This window comes from Scylla paramamosain, chromosome 10, assembly GCF_035594125.1.
Source record: "Scylla paramamosain isolate STU-SP2022 chromosome 10, ASM3559412v1, whole genome shotgun sequence".
NCBI lineage: Eukaryota > Metazoa > Arthropoda > Malacostraca > Decapoda > Portunidae > Scylla > Scylla paramamosain.
In genome coordinates, this window is record NC_087160.1 from 25,861,932 (window position 1) to 25,874,431 (window position 12,500).

General features: G+C 38.0%; 2 protein-coding genes across 6 annotated transcripts in view; both read right to left on the reverse strand.

Moving 5' to 3' along the window:
• Positions 1 to 4,584, reverse strand: part of LOC135104435 (uncharacterized) — a 31,803-nt gene extending 27,219 nt beyond the window's left edge. The window contains exons 1-2 of one of the 5 annotated variants that reach the window (XM_064011854.1): positions 4,492 to 4,584; positions 3,425 to 3,687 (exon numbers count right to left, since the gene is read on the reverse strand). In XM_064011854.1, the coding sequence (XP_063867924.1) occupies positions 3,425 to 3,502 (78 nt within the window). In that variant the 5' untranslated portion in view covers positions 3,503 to 3,687; positions 4,492 to 4,584. Of the gene's footprint in view, positions 1 to 2,829; positions 2,850 to 3,424; positions 3,688 to 4,316 lie in introns of those variants that run through there. The other 4 variants (XM_064011855.1, XM_064011853.1, XM_064011860.1 and 1 more) reach the window with 4 other exon arrangements.
• A 1,126-nt stretch (positions 4,585 to 5,710) lies between these two features.
• LOC135104542 (nuclear pore complex protein Nup155-like) overlaps positions 5,711 to 12,500 on the reverse strand; it is a 21,688-nt gene continuing 14,898 nt past the window's right edge. Inside the window, 14 exon segments of the mRNA XM_064012116.1 lie at positions 5,711 to 6,076; positions 6,501 to 6,623; positions 6,741 to 6,861; positions 7,116 to 7,254; positions 7,491 to 7,664; positions 8,074 to 8,218; positions 8,525 to 8,763; positions 8,999 to 9,018; positions 9,096 to 9,253; positions 9,964 to 10,100; positions 10,102 to 10,161; positions 10,658 to 10,850; positions 10,995 to 11,104; positions 12,113 to 12,284. Coding sequence (XP_063868186.1) covers positions 5,941 to 6,076; positions 6,501 to 6,623; positions 6,741 to 6,861; positions 7,116 to 7,254; positions 7,491 to 7,664; positions 8,074 to 8,218; positions 8,525 to 8,763; positions 8,999 to 9,018; positions 9,096 to 9,253; positions 9,964 to 10,100; positions 10,102 to 10,161; positions 10,658 to 10,850; positions 10,995 to 11,104; positions 12,113 to 12,284 — 1,927 coding nt within the window. The 3' untranslated portion in view covers positions 5,711 to 5,940.

Genomic DNA, 12,500 nt, shown 5'->3' on the forward strand with positions numbered 1-12,500 from the left:
GGAGAAACACTCTTGAGAACCCAGCTAACTAACTATCTCTGTGGTCTTTGAAAATAGTCGTGGTGAGAGAGCAAAGCGTTTCAGAATACAAACCAAAAAGCTTCAAACTGAATGATGTTTCGATCATGGAAAATGCACATAGAGAAAGATCATACGATCAAGTGTATCATGGTGTTAAGTGTACATAAGTATATATAAATCCTAATTTGTCTGTACGTACATAGCATTTACAAGGAGAGAGCACTTAGAGAGAGAGAGAGAGAGAGAGAGAGAGAGAGAGAGAGAGAGAGAGAGAGAGAGAGAGAGAGAGAGAGGAGAGAGAGAGAGAGAGAATATGCTCATGAGCTACAATTTTTCAGACCTTGAAAAAGCTGTTCCCTTTTTCTTCTTCTTCTTGCACGACTGACTCGCTTAAAAGTAAATAAAGGAGTACTGGCATAACACTTCAAGGCAGGGATTCCATGACTTTTTATTTAATTCGCAAGAGTACCAGTTGACAGAATACACAGTTCGAAAGGATAATACCACTCGAACTGATAAATCCTTGAATATTAGAAAACAAAATAAGACTGCAAAATCGATGAAAATATTTTAAAGTTTTACATTTTGTCGTTATTTTGTTTTTATTTTCATTATTTTTTTATTATTAATTAATTAATCAATTAATTTATTTATTTTATTTATTTATTTTTTTAATTTTAACCCTTATGAAAACTTTTGTAAGAAAACCAAATACTCGAAGAATATATTTTGGCAAAACACTACATGATTTGACAAGAATGCGGGAGAATGTTAAGGCATTGTCACGGTGCGTGGATGTGCTTGACCGCGACACTCTTTGATGCAATGATGAAATTATCCCAAAACCCAAGCCATGATCGCGTTGCATGCACGCACAAAAGAAGAAGAAGAAGAAGAAGAAGAAGAAGAAGAAGAAGAAGAAGAACTGAGGATCTTTTTTTTTTTCTTTCTTTTTTTTGCAAACAGAATACAAATAGACTACCATTCATAATCCACAACCACAATCCAATTAGCTGTCTGGCCTGCAGCACTTCAGCGAGTCCCGCCACGCAGCTCACATGATGTCAAGCAAACCACACAGTAACGCAAGTAGCAGCGACGTTACTTCTTCACTGTTATGCCTGTGTACTCGCCTTGTATAGACCAATGACCTCTGAATTCTCCCTTATTTTCTTATGTTCTTACAGTGGTGAGATTTGAACCAATGAAATGTAAAGTATCAGACAGGTGTGTGTGTGTGTGTGTGTGTGTGTGTGTGTGTGTGTGTGTGTGTGTGTGTGTCGTGCGCTCCTCAGTGACTATGTATTTTCTAAGTGCCGGCGTCATGGCGCTCACCACAACCTTCCTTTAGAGGGGGATAAATTTGTGTGTCTAAAAATAACAGAAAGTACGTGCTTGCCTAACACTACTTGTGAAAAACATTATTATTTTGTGGTGATATGTTGATGTTGTATTACTGGGAAAGAACGGAAGAAAATGTTACCTGACGGGAAGTGTGTGTGTGTGTGTGTGTGTGTGTGTGTGTGTGTGTGTGTGTGTGTTGTGTCCACCCTTCACTTTCTGCGGGCCATGGAGCGAGCATTTCCTGCCGCTATTACTGAAAGCATTAGGCGGTTACAAAGTGAGTCGACCACCCGAGCAGTCTCCAGCCAGTCTCTCAGCGAGTCCAGCATCACTTACACCAGTGTCCAGAAAAAGTGATGACGGTCTTCCATGACACAGGAAAATAGTAGAAATCATGTCACTTCAACGGTTTGACCAAAAAATTGCCACCGATCATGATAAAAGGCACTTCTGGGCTGCAATAATGTCGCTTTCCCGCACCGATTGCGTGCAGTTGTTGTTCGATAATTCTGTTCGTGTTATGGAATCCACATATTGGTGTTAATGGAGCGAAAATAAGACTGGTGCCAGCGGCGATGGGAATATAACAAACGCCTGGTGCAAACGTGACAATTACCTTGAACACCTGATGATGGCGCCAAATACCTGTTGGATATCCTAAACACCCATGATTTATACCCTATCGTTTTCGTCAGGTCAAGGCCCGTGCGCTAAAAATGCTACACCCTGGTCCAAGTTACTATGTGCACAACATGTACTTTCAAGTCATTCAAAACGCAATTATTTCTTTCTATCATGTACTGCTGGACTTACAGCGTGGCCACTCACTTTTCATTGCACTCTGTTAAGGAAGTGAATCTGAAATGAACAGCACAGCCAAATGCAGGACAATAAATGTTATATATATATATATATATATATATATATATATATATATATATATATATATATATATATATATATATATATATATATATATATATATATATATATATATATATATATATATATATATGTGTGTGTGTGTGTGTGTGTGTGTTGTGTATATTACACACACACACACCTAATGTGTACATCACACAAGTAGGTTGCATACAGTTCTACACTTTGTTATATTGTTCGTTTTATGCGTGACAAAGTTAAATAAGTAAATAAACAAGCATATATATACATATATATATATATATATATATATATATATATATATATATATATATATATATATATATATATATATATATATATATATATATATATATATATATATATATATATATATATATATATTATATATATATATATATATTGAGAGAGAGAGAGAGAGAGAGAGAGAGAGAGAGAGAGAGAGAGAGAGAGAGAGAGAGAGAGAGAGAGAGAGAGAGAGAGAGAGAGAGCGTAGGGAGTGCCTGCAAAGAAAGAACATCAGCATGTGCCACCTGCACGCATTAGTTTTAGAATTCTTACCTACAGAGTTGAGTGGCAGAACACACCCTTGACGTAAAAATGTGAAATTCACACGTGTCGAGACATACGTACGAGAAGACGGTTACGAAGAAACAGAGAACACTGGCTTAGTATGCCGGGTTGGCCGCAGCACACCACGAGGATGACTGTCCGAAAAATTTCATATCATCGCATAAAACGCTGAGATACACAGAAGGGGAGTGTGTTAATAGAGACAACAAAGATTACTTGACTAAATATTTGGACAGGGTTGAGCGACGGCTGGCAGGTTATTGTCGTGTTGACGTAGAGGAGCAAGGCTACACAAAAAGGTTTGCGCAATTTCATTTCCTCACGATTCCTAAAAAGACTTGGTCAAAACTACGCCTCCGACTGCCGCAATGTCAACAGTGGATCGTCTGTTGCAACAGGAAACAGAGAAAGTCTAGGCACTGCATTGAGCTCCGGGCGAGCATGTGGTTTTCACGACAACGAGCTGCAGCATAAAGGCCGTGGGTTGTAACCGACGATATTTATTCCTGTCGCTGATGACCGCAGTGTGTGAAGGACGCGCCGCAAGCAATATTGGGTGTGGAGCACCGTAGCGTTTACCTACCTGGTCAGAACGACGAGAAGTGTTCGAGTTGCGTGAGCAGTGACCTGACGTGACCCAAGGTCCAGGTTGGAGGGTCATGGGTCAGGGGCAGCCGCCGTGGCGCTGCCCGCTCCTGTCGACCCATTGCGCCACGCCGCCTCCATCCACAAGGAACAGCACAGCACTGTCTTTGTCCGATTCACTCCTGAGACAATGGAATTTTCTCTCGGTGTGCTACGAGAGCTACTCAACCGCTGTCACCGGCAGACATCTTCACGTATAAACTAAAATAATGGATAATTAACATATGAAAGGATCTCTCTCTCTCTCTCTCTCTCTCTCTCTCTCTCTCTCTCTCTCTCTCTCTCTCTCTCTCTCTCTCTCTCTCTCTCTCCACACACACACACACACACACACACACTATTCACTCATGAGTAACAAGTGGTGTCGTTGTTGGATACAATCAAAACAAGAAATGCCTGGCAGTTTGGCAATGATAAGATGAAGTGTCTGGGGTGGCTACTGAGCCACTTACAAATAAGCCCTCGTGTGTAAGATATTGACGTTACTGGCAGCAAGGACGCCGTGCCACATCAGCGTCTCTTCAATATGCGGCCTGTTCACTGGCACCACGGACATGCTGGAGACCCCTTCCCCAAAAGTGGGCCTCTGCTACCCACAATATGCTTGCTAACACCCTCGCTTCTATCTACCAATTAAAATGCGTGTGTGCGTGTGTGTGTGTGTGTGTGTGCGCGCGTGCATGAGTTTGGGGTATGTGTGTGTGTATGTATATATATATATATATATATATATATATATATATATATATATATATATATATATATATATATATATATATATATATATATATATATGATCGATAATCACTGATGAAAACACCTACACGTACATTTAACAATAACTGTTTAACCCATTGTCTTTATCCACGACGATTACGATTACGTTTACGATTACGTATTCTTTAAAATTGAGTCCTTTCAATTTTCTCCTATTTTGGGTCAGAACTCGCGTTGCACCATTAAACCTGAACGCGGGAACACACTGGGCGCGGTGCTGGAGTATACCATAGTTTTCATCAGCTGAGCACAAGGTCACGCACACAACTAAGCGCGGAGCGGCGTTGCAGTGCTCCCTGACGCGCCGCCAACCTTACTGACCACCACCGCTCGCAAATTGGCCACGGTTACCTTGTGGCACTGCTCCGGTCACCAGCTCCTGACAATCGAATCGCAGCGGCCTTCAGCTCAACGAAATCTTGGTTTTGATACTGAGAAGATAAAGCATATCGTTGTAAAAGCTGGGTACACTTAAGAACAAATAAAGTGAACCAGGTGAAAGCAAACGTTATATAGCGTGTTGTCGATGTACGATAACTCTTCCAGGTCTCTCACGGAGGCAACTTTCATCTGTAAGGTTTGTTACCAGTAGTGAGTCCTCGTGAACACAGGAGGTTATGAAAGCACCAGCAGCATGACATTACAAATAAGTGAACCACGTCACTGTTACTTGATAAAATCAGAGAAAAAGAAAATCAAGACCATACACCTGCTTAAATTCATGGTTATAATGTGGGAATACCATGTCATCGAGGCTGGGAAAAGGGACGTTTTGCACAACACACGTGTCTCTCTCAGACCCGTGACTCGGCGAAACAAAACCATTTGTGTTGTAGAAAATCTGAGGTAACTTAAGCATGCCACACCTGTGGAAATTAAGTGCTGAGCAATGTTACTGACCGGACAAATCTTGGCTTACAAACGTAACTTTTTAAGTACACAAAAGTAAATCGTATATAATATACTTTTACTTCAAACTTGCTACATAACTAAGTGAACTGCATATGTAACACACACACAAAATAAATAAATAAATGAATAAAAATGCTGTGTATGAGCATGAGTACATCTTTCAGTATGCTCTTGTATGTATTACAAATTGTTGTATGTGCATATTTTCAAAATTCGGCCAATAATAATGTTTCAGAGAATAAGGAAAATTTCAAATAGATAAAAATAAAAATAAACAAATTACTGAAAGTGGAATGGTATCTGAATTAGATCAATAGAAATAATGTCAGGCAATACTGTAAAACTATCCATCTGAAGGATGGTTAGCTACATTACATGAAGCTATATATCTCATTCCTTTCAAAATTTAACTAAATTTTCTCCAGGGTGCCATCCTGCATGGTTAGGCTAGCCAATGCATGCCGTTATGACTGAGGTGAGTGCACTTGTGGCATGACATTAGGATATTTGGTAGAGGATGAACACATAACATGTATTTATCTTCATTCACTTTTTATATAATGTACCCCTTTTCTTAAAATTACATTAAAAAACATTTATTCAAATAAAAGGAATAAAAAGTTCCTACTTCACAAACACAATACATTCTCTTGACAAAAATCATTCAAACCTTAGGGAATCAAATGCACGGCAGTGATCATTTTAGCTTTTCACTACACATCAGTTTTCAATAATCAATTACACAAAATTATGATAGCAAACCTATCATACAAGACGTTCCAGCCTAGCCTGACATGACTTGAGGTGAGCCATGATGATACCAGCTGATGTGTCAGCTGAGGCACTCAGGTTTGTGAGGTACTCAGCCACATAGTCCAAACACTGCTCCCGTAGTGCTCGTCTGAAGGGGACAAAGCAGAGTGTAAACAAAAAGAAACAGTGCCTGAGTTTTTTAATAAGAATGCAGTACAGGGTGAGCAGATGAGAGATATGAAGCTGAGCTGAGAGCTGAAAGATATTCTGGACTGATTATAAATTAACATTTTTCATACTTGATTATCTAATAAAAGCCATAAAACTTATACCAAAAACTTGCTGCTGAAGATTTACAATTAATGTTCTATTTATATATGATGCTTGTTCCTAACATCTCCACCCATGAGGATGGCTGTGTTTTGTTTCCACTGGGCACCAACCAGTCACCTAATGGAGAAGACAGCTACATTTGGGCAGCTGTGACCACAATCCCAATTGGATACACCTATCATATGCACAAGGAAGTTGGTAGGACTCAAAATATGACAAAATTATAAGCCTTCACTTACTTTTGTTGGGGTTGCAGAGAAGCACACGTGTCTATAAGCATGTTGATGAGGTGTGCCAGAACCATCAACAGGTGGTGGGGTGAATGCTCCACCTCCCACACACTTTCCCCACTACGGTACAACCTGTTTTGCACACAATAGGGTTTATATGGTAGTAACTCGCTCCTTATACATTTATGATTTTTGCATTTACATCACAAATTCTGAATTTGGTTTTATTCAAAACAGAAGATGACTCACTTATGATAAATATTGATGAGTTTGCTGACAGGAATACCACATCCTTGAAGAGTAGTCACTACCCAGGAGGTGTCTGCTTGAAGTTGGACTGATCTAATTTCACAGTGCTTGATAATGTGTTCTGTCAATGAAGTAGATGAAAGCATTAAAACAATAGCACTTTTAAATCAAACAGTCAGAGCTGTCCTTTACTGTATCTAATCTATCCATCATTATTGGTTCCTTGTTCTGGTACATAGCAATCATGTCCAAAAATTTCATGAAGTGTGATATTCTTTATAGAATCTTAATAATTCAAAAGGTTAAGAACTCTCTTTTCATTAGATTTGGTAAGATTTTATGTAATTTTGTAGATTTAAGTAAAAAAAATCTCACCTAAAGGAAAGTAACTAGGATTAGAGGAGTACACGCGAGCCAAGGACTTCAACTTGCTGGACAACCTGTCCACTTTTAGCTCCACTCCCACTGGTGCCGCCTTCTCTAATTCATTGTCAATCAGCTTCGTCCATATTGACTGAAAGAAAAGATTTAAGGTTTTGAAAGTTTTCTATAATTATTATATTTACAAGTAAAACAAATAGATTACATCATTTCTGAAAAAATAAAATGACAAGAAAATACAGATTTCAATTCCAGAAAAGAAATTCATAAGTGCTCACATATAAGAGATAGAATTGTTCTGGTGTATGAGTTTATTCAAGGAATAAAATAAAAAATTTTCTCAGCACTAGAGAACTAATCTTATCTCACCTGTACCAGCTGAGGCTCTGAATGGCCAGCACAGTGAAGAATTGCCAGCTTACAGTCCCACAATCCCCATGGCTCAGCAAACTTCTCATATAAGACAGTCAAAGCCAAAAGGGAAGAGTTGAGCTCAGCAAAGACATCAGCACCAGCTGCTTCACACTGAAGACTGTCCAATACCTGTAAGATGTATACAAAGTTTCAAGAGTTAATCTGGAATACTATGATTTTAATGTGAAGAGCCTTCAACCACTAGCGAACCAGTGAGGTGGTTATGATACACATGGCTCCTAGGAAAAGTGTTAATGTGTTTCATTACCCTTTCCCCTTTCACTTCTCATCACTTACATCAAGGTCTTTGTGTTGACTCTGAATGTGGTCATGTGTGCTTTTCGGTTACAAGTGTGCAGTTCAATTAACATCTGTATTTAAAGTTACAATGGTTCCTTTGGTGATGATGCATTGGAACATCTGCAGTTATTGAAAGATTTTGATATATGCATATGCATATTACCTAATCCCTGCATAAAAAAACATGGTAAAGGAAACCTAATTTACACAATAACAGCACTTAGCATGTGATACTTACCATCAACTGGACTTTAGCTACCTCCTTCTTTTCTTCCAAGTGCAACATGAAGTCAGCATAGTTAGAGGCTGTGTTCATTTCACAGGAGCTCAGGCACATGTGAGCGCGGGAAAGATAGTCAACACGCACACCAACTGAGGTGTCTCTGGGAAAAGCCAACATTTATACACATATGAACACTCTAAAAAACTCAAGGCAGACAACTATACAAATTTTACAATATTCTGACATTAATTTGTCCATTCAGTGATGGAAACTAGTCATGCAGATATTTTTTTAAATGTCTTGCTTGACCAGATTATATTTCCAAAATTTATTAATAGCTTAACAGATTGCTTTTGCATAATTTTTTATCTATTTTTACACTTTTATAATTAAATTAAGTATATTTATAGTATATCAAGTAACTATTTGTCTACTGAGCAGCACAAACACAATTGTTAACACATACCCTCTTTGTTCTGCAAGAAGGAGCAGAGTCTTTGCAGCTTTATAAAATTCCTTGTTCTTTTCATAGTAACGCCAGAGGAGGTGATGAAGAGGTGCTTGTCCATTGGAGCGTGTGAGGAAGGTCTCCAGGTAGGGGGAGGAGAGGGACAGCAGTCGATCAGTACGACTGGTGTCCACAAGCCACTGGTATAGTGTTACATGAGCCAGTTCATCTGTGCTTGCTACTATTAAGTTTATCATCTGGAAAAAAAAATCATAATATTAACAAAATAAATAAATTAATTAAATGGAATAAAATAGTAAGGATATGAATTATGTTTGCCACTTTTCAAGGAAAGAATTATTTAAACTACTCACAAGGTAAATTAAATAAATGTAATATGTCAGATATATAGAAAATCAGTGATGAATAGGCATGTCCAGATAATGAGGGAGATCTTGGAAAAGACATTAGTAGAGAAAATGAAAGATATGCTGTGATACTTCTTATATTAACTTGCAGAAATATATACATTTGTGGGCATTCAAATCCAGTTAATTGCCAAGAGAGGTACAGAAGCAAAAAGACCCACCTGATGGGCATACTGTGTGGCATCTGTGGAAGGGAGGGTCTGGGGTGGTGGTGTAGGTGGACCTGGCCGTGTTGGAACACTTGGGGAGGCTGGTGGGGGCTGCACCAGTCCCTACTAGCTGGTTCAGCTGGTCCATCAATACTCGGTAACATTCCATCCTGCACAGAATAGCAAAACATCAGTTATTAAAAAAAATAATAATAATAAAAAAAATTAAATTAAATTAAAAAAGGGCAAGGTGGATGTGCAATTCTACAATGAGAAATGGCATGAGATTAAAAAGCAAGGTGAACATTAAGAACATAAGAACATAAGAAATAAGGGAAGCTGCAAAAAGCGACTAGGCTTACATGTGGCAATCCCTGTATGAAATATAACTATTTCCACCTATCATCCCCATCCATAAACCTGTCTAATCTTCTCTTAAAGTTCCCTAATATCCTAGCACTAACAAGAAGGAATAATGGCAGTAGGTGGGTGAACCAAGGAAGATAAGGAGAGAGAGAGAGAGAGAGAGAGAGAGAGAGAGAGAGAGAGAGAGAGAGAGAGAGAGAGAGAGAGAGAGAGAGAGAGAGAGAGAGAGAAGAGGGAGAGGAGAGAGAGAGAGAGAGAGAGAGGAGAGAGAGGAGAGAGAGAGAGAGAGAGAGAGAGAGAGAGAGAGAGAGAGAGAGAGAGAGAGAGAGAGAGAGAGAGAGAGAGAGAGATGAGAGAGAGAGAGAGAGAGAGAGAGAGAGGAGAGAGAGAGAGAGAGAGAGAGAGAGAGAGAGACAGTCTATGTGGCTTGGAATCCATCTTCCAGATCATGATTATGATGAGTTCCTATAACACAGTTCTTTCTTTAATTATTTCTTTATGACTACAAGGTTACCTGGCAGTGAAGGCCATGTATCCCTGATGGTCTTCTGCTGGTTCATTGTTCTTATAGTAATGAAGAGCTCTGCCAGTTGGGTCTCTCTGAGAGGCCACACTCAGACAGAGGTCCACTACACTTTCATAAGCTCCTCCCACTAACCAACTGACTGCAGATGCCTGTTATGTTCACATGGTGGCCAATCTGTTTACCACACTGAGGGGAAGAAATTATATGTTTAATTCATAACAGCTATGCATCATTGCAAAATTTCTATTTCTGTAAACTATACAGTTCCCTCTCCTCCTGCCTCAAAAGGTTAACAGATTAAGTAATGAAGCATTCATTATGTCCAATGCACAATTAGGATGCCTATCATCTTCACATTTTAATATAATGAGAAAGGGTAATATATATATATATATATATATATATATATATATATATATATATATATATATATATATAATATATATATATATATATATATATATATATATATTATATATATATATATATACCAGTATATACAGATTTTCAGGAACTATAAGTGATACAAGAGCTGTGAAAAGATTTTAAGTAACAATAATTCAGAGAGGGTAATAAGATAAAAATTAAAAATAAAATAATAATAAATAAATAAATAATAATAATAATAATAATAATAATAATAATAATAATAATAATAATAATAATAATAATAATATAAAACAGTCAGATATCTACTTACTGCTACAGCTTCCTTGAAACCCTTCTCTTTCTCTATTTTGTTTGGATTTGCTTTAGAGCTCAAAATTATTTCATTGGCTTTGGCTAGCTTGGCATCTTCAATGCGGTACAGGTTTGGGCAGATGTCCCTCAGGCGCTCAGAAATTGCATCAGAGGAAGCATTATCTCCATGATACCTGGTGAAAAATAGCAAGTTAGAAATAGCTTACAAAAAAATATAAATAAATAAATAAAAAAAATTCTAATCATCATAACACTGACATAACAATCACATTAAACAATAAGAATGTGACTCCTCCAGTTCCTGAGGCATAACACACCTGTCCAGCAGTGCCATGATGAGGCTGCGGCAGATGTCCCGCCCAGTCAGGACCAAGTCTCTTAGTGTCACTGTTCGGAGCTGAGCACGCACTTCCTGCAAGAACAGGTTCTGCTTTCCAGTGATACTTTTAGTGTGAAATATGAATAAAATATTACACTTCCTTCCAGTCATTACATAACTAACTATCTATCCTTACAAGTGGCTACAGCATGGGCATAAGTTTTATCAAATCTAAAAAATTATCAACTCAAAGGCACTTTCCAGATATCTGTCAGAGTTTACAAGTTTTATCATTCTTTTTTTCCAAACAGCTGCAATATCAGACTGTACCCCTCAATTTATAATGTTGTGAAGCAGTTTAAGATAAATAGCTGACATCACAAAAGTCATGGATTTCATTTGGTCCACTTAATTTATTACATATTAAATGGCTGTAGTGTAAGAGGAATGAATGGCAAAAATAATAAGTGTGTATAACAGTTCTAGAACATCAAATAAAGATGATGGGAGTTGAGCACAGCACTGCAGGGTGGTTTGGCCGCACCAAAAGACTTAATGAAATGGAGATGAATAAGAGGGTCCATATAAATGTGTGACATGCAATGGGTGCAAAAGAGAGACTTCCATGTGGAATAGGAACACTAGAGCATGCAAGAGCATGACAAGAAAATTGAAAGAGAATCAGAGCAGGGGTTCTCAACCTTTTGCAAGATGGGTCCCCCCAAGGCTGGTTCAATGCAGTTGTAGCCCCCCTCCCTGCACCATCCACTCAATCCTCTCCCCAACTATGCCACCATAGATAGATAGTCAATGAGATAGATAGATAGACAGACAGCTCATGACTAGGCTATTATTGTACTGGCCCACACTATTATTATTATTATTATTATTATTATTATTATTATTATTATTATTATTATTATTATTATAATTTTTCCCCTCCTATCCTGTGCTTGCAGACCCACAGAAGTGTATCTGCATCCCCCTCCCTTTGAGAAGTACTGAATTAAAGCATGCAAGGACAGAAATAACAGATTTCTATGTTATAGCAATCCCTTTGTGGGAAATTAAATACACAGACAAGGGATAGGTGGAAAATACATTTTTAATCTGTACCATCAAACACCCACCTTCTGCAGACCACCCTACAATGGCGGTGAAATTGTGTGTGGTGAGTTCAGAAACAAGCCGCAGCACTTCTCTGGCCTGGTCAAGCAGAAGTTTCAATGCCAGCAAGGAAGCTCGCTCTGATCCATCACCAAGGGTTCGGTTCAGGGTGGTATTTGATCTGGTTGCAATCATTCAAACATTTAATATATACTTCAGAATAATATAAACAAAATCATCATATACCATTTCTTAATATATGGGATGCTTAGACCTAAGAGAAAGTAAAATAATAAACAAACATTATTATTATTATTATTATTATTATTATTATTATTATTATTATTATTATAATTTTTCCCCTAACTAACTAAATGATCCCTTTGGCCTAAAGTTA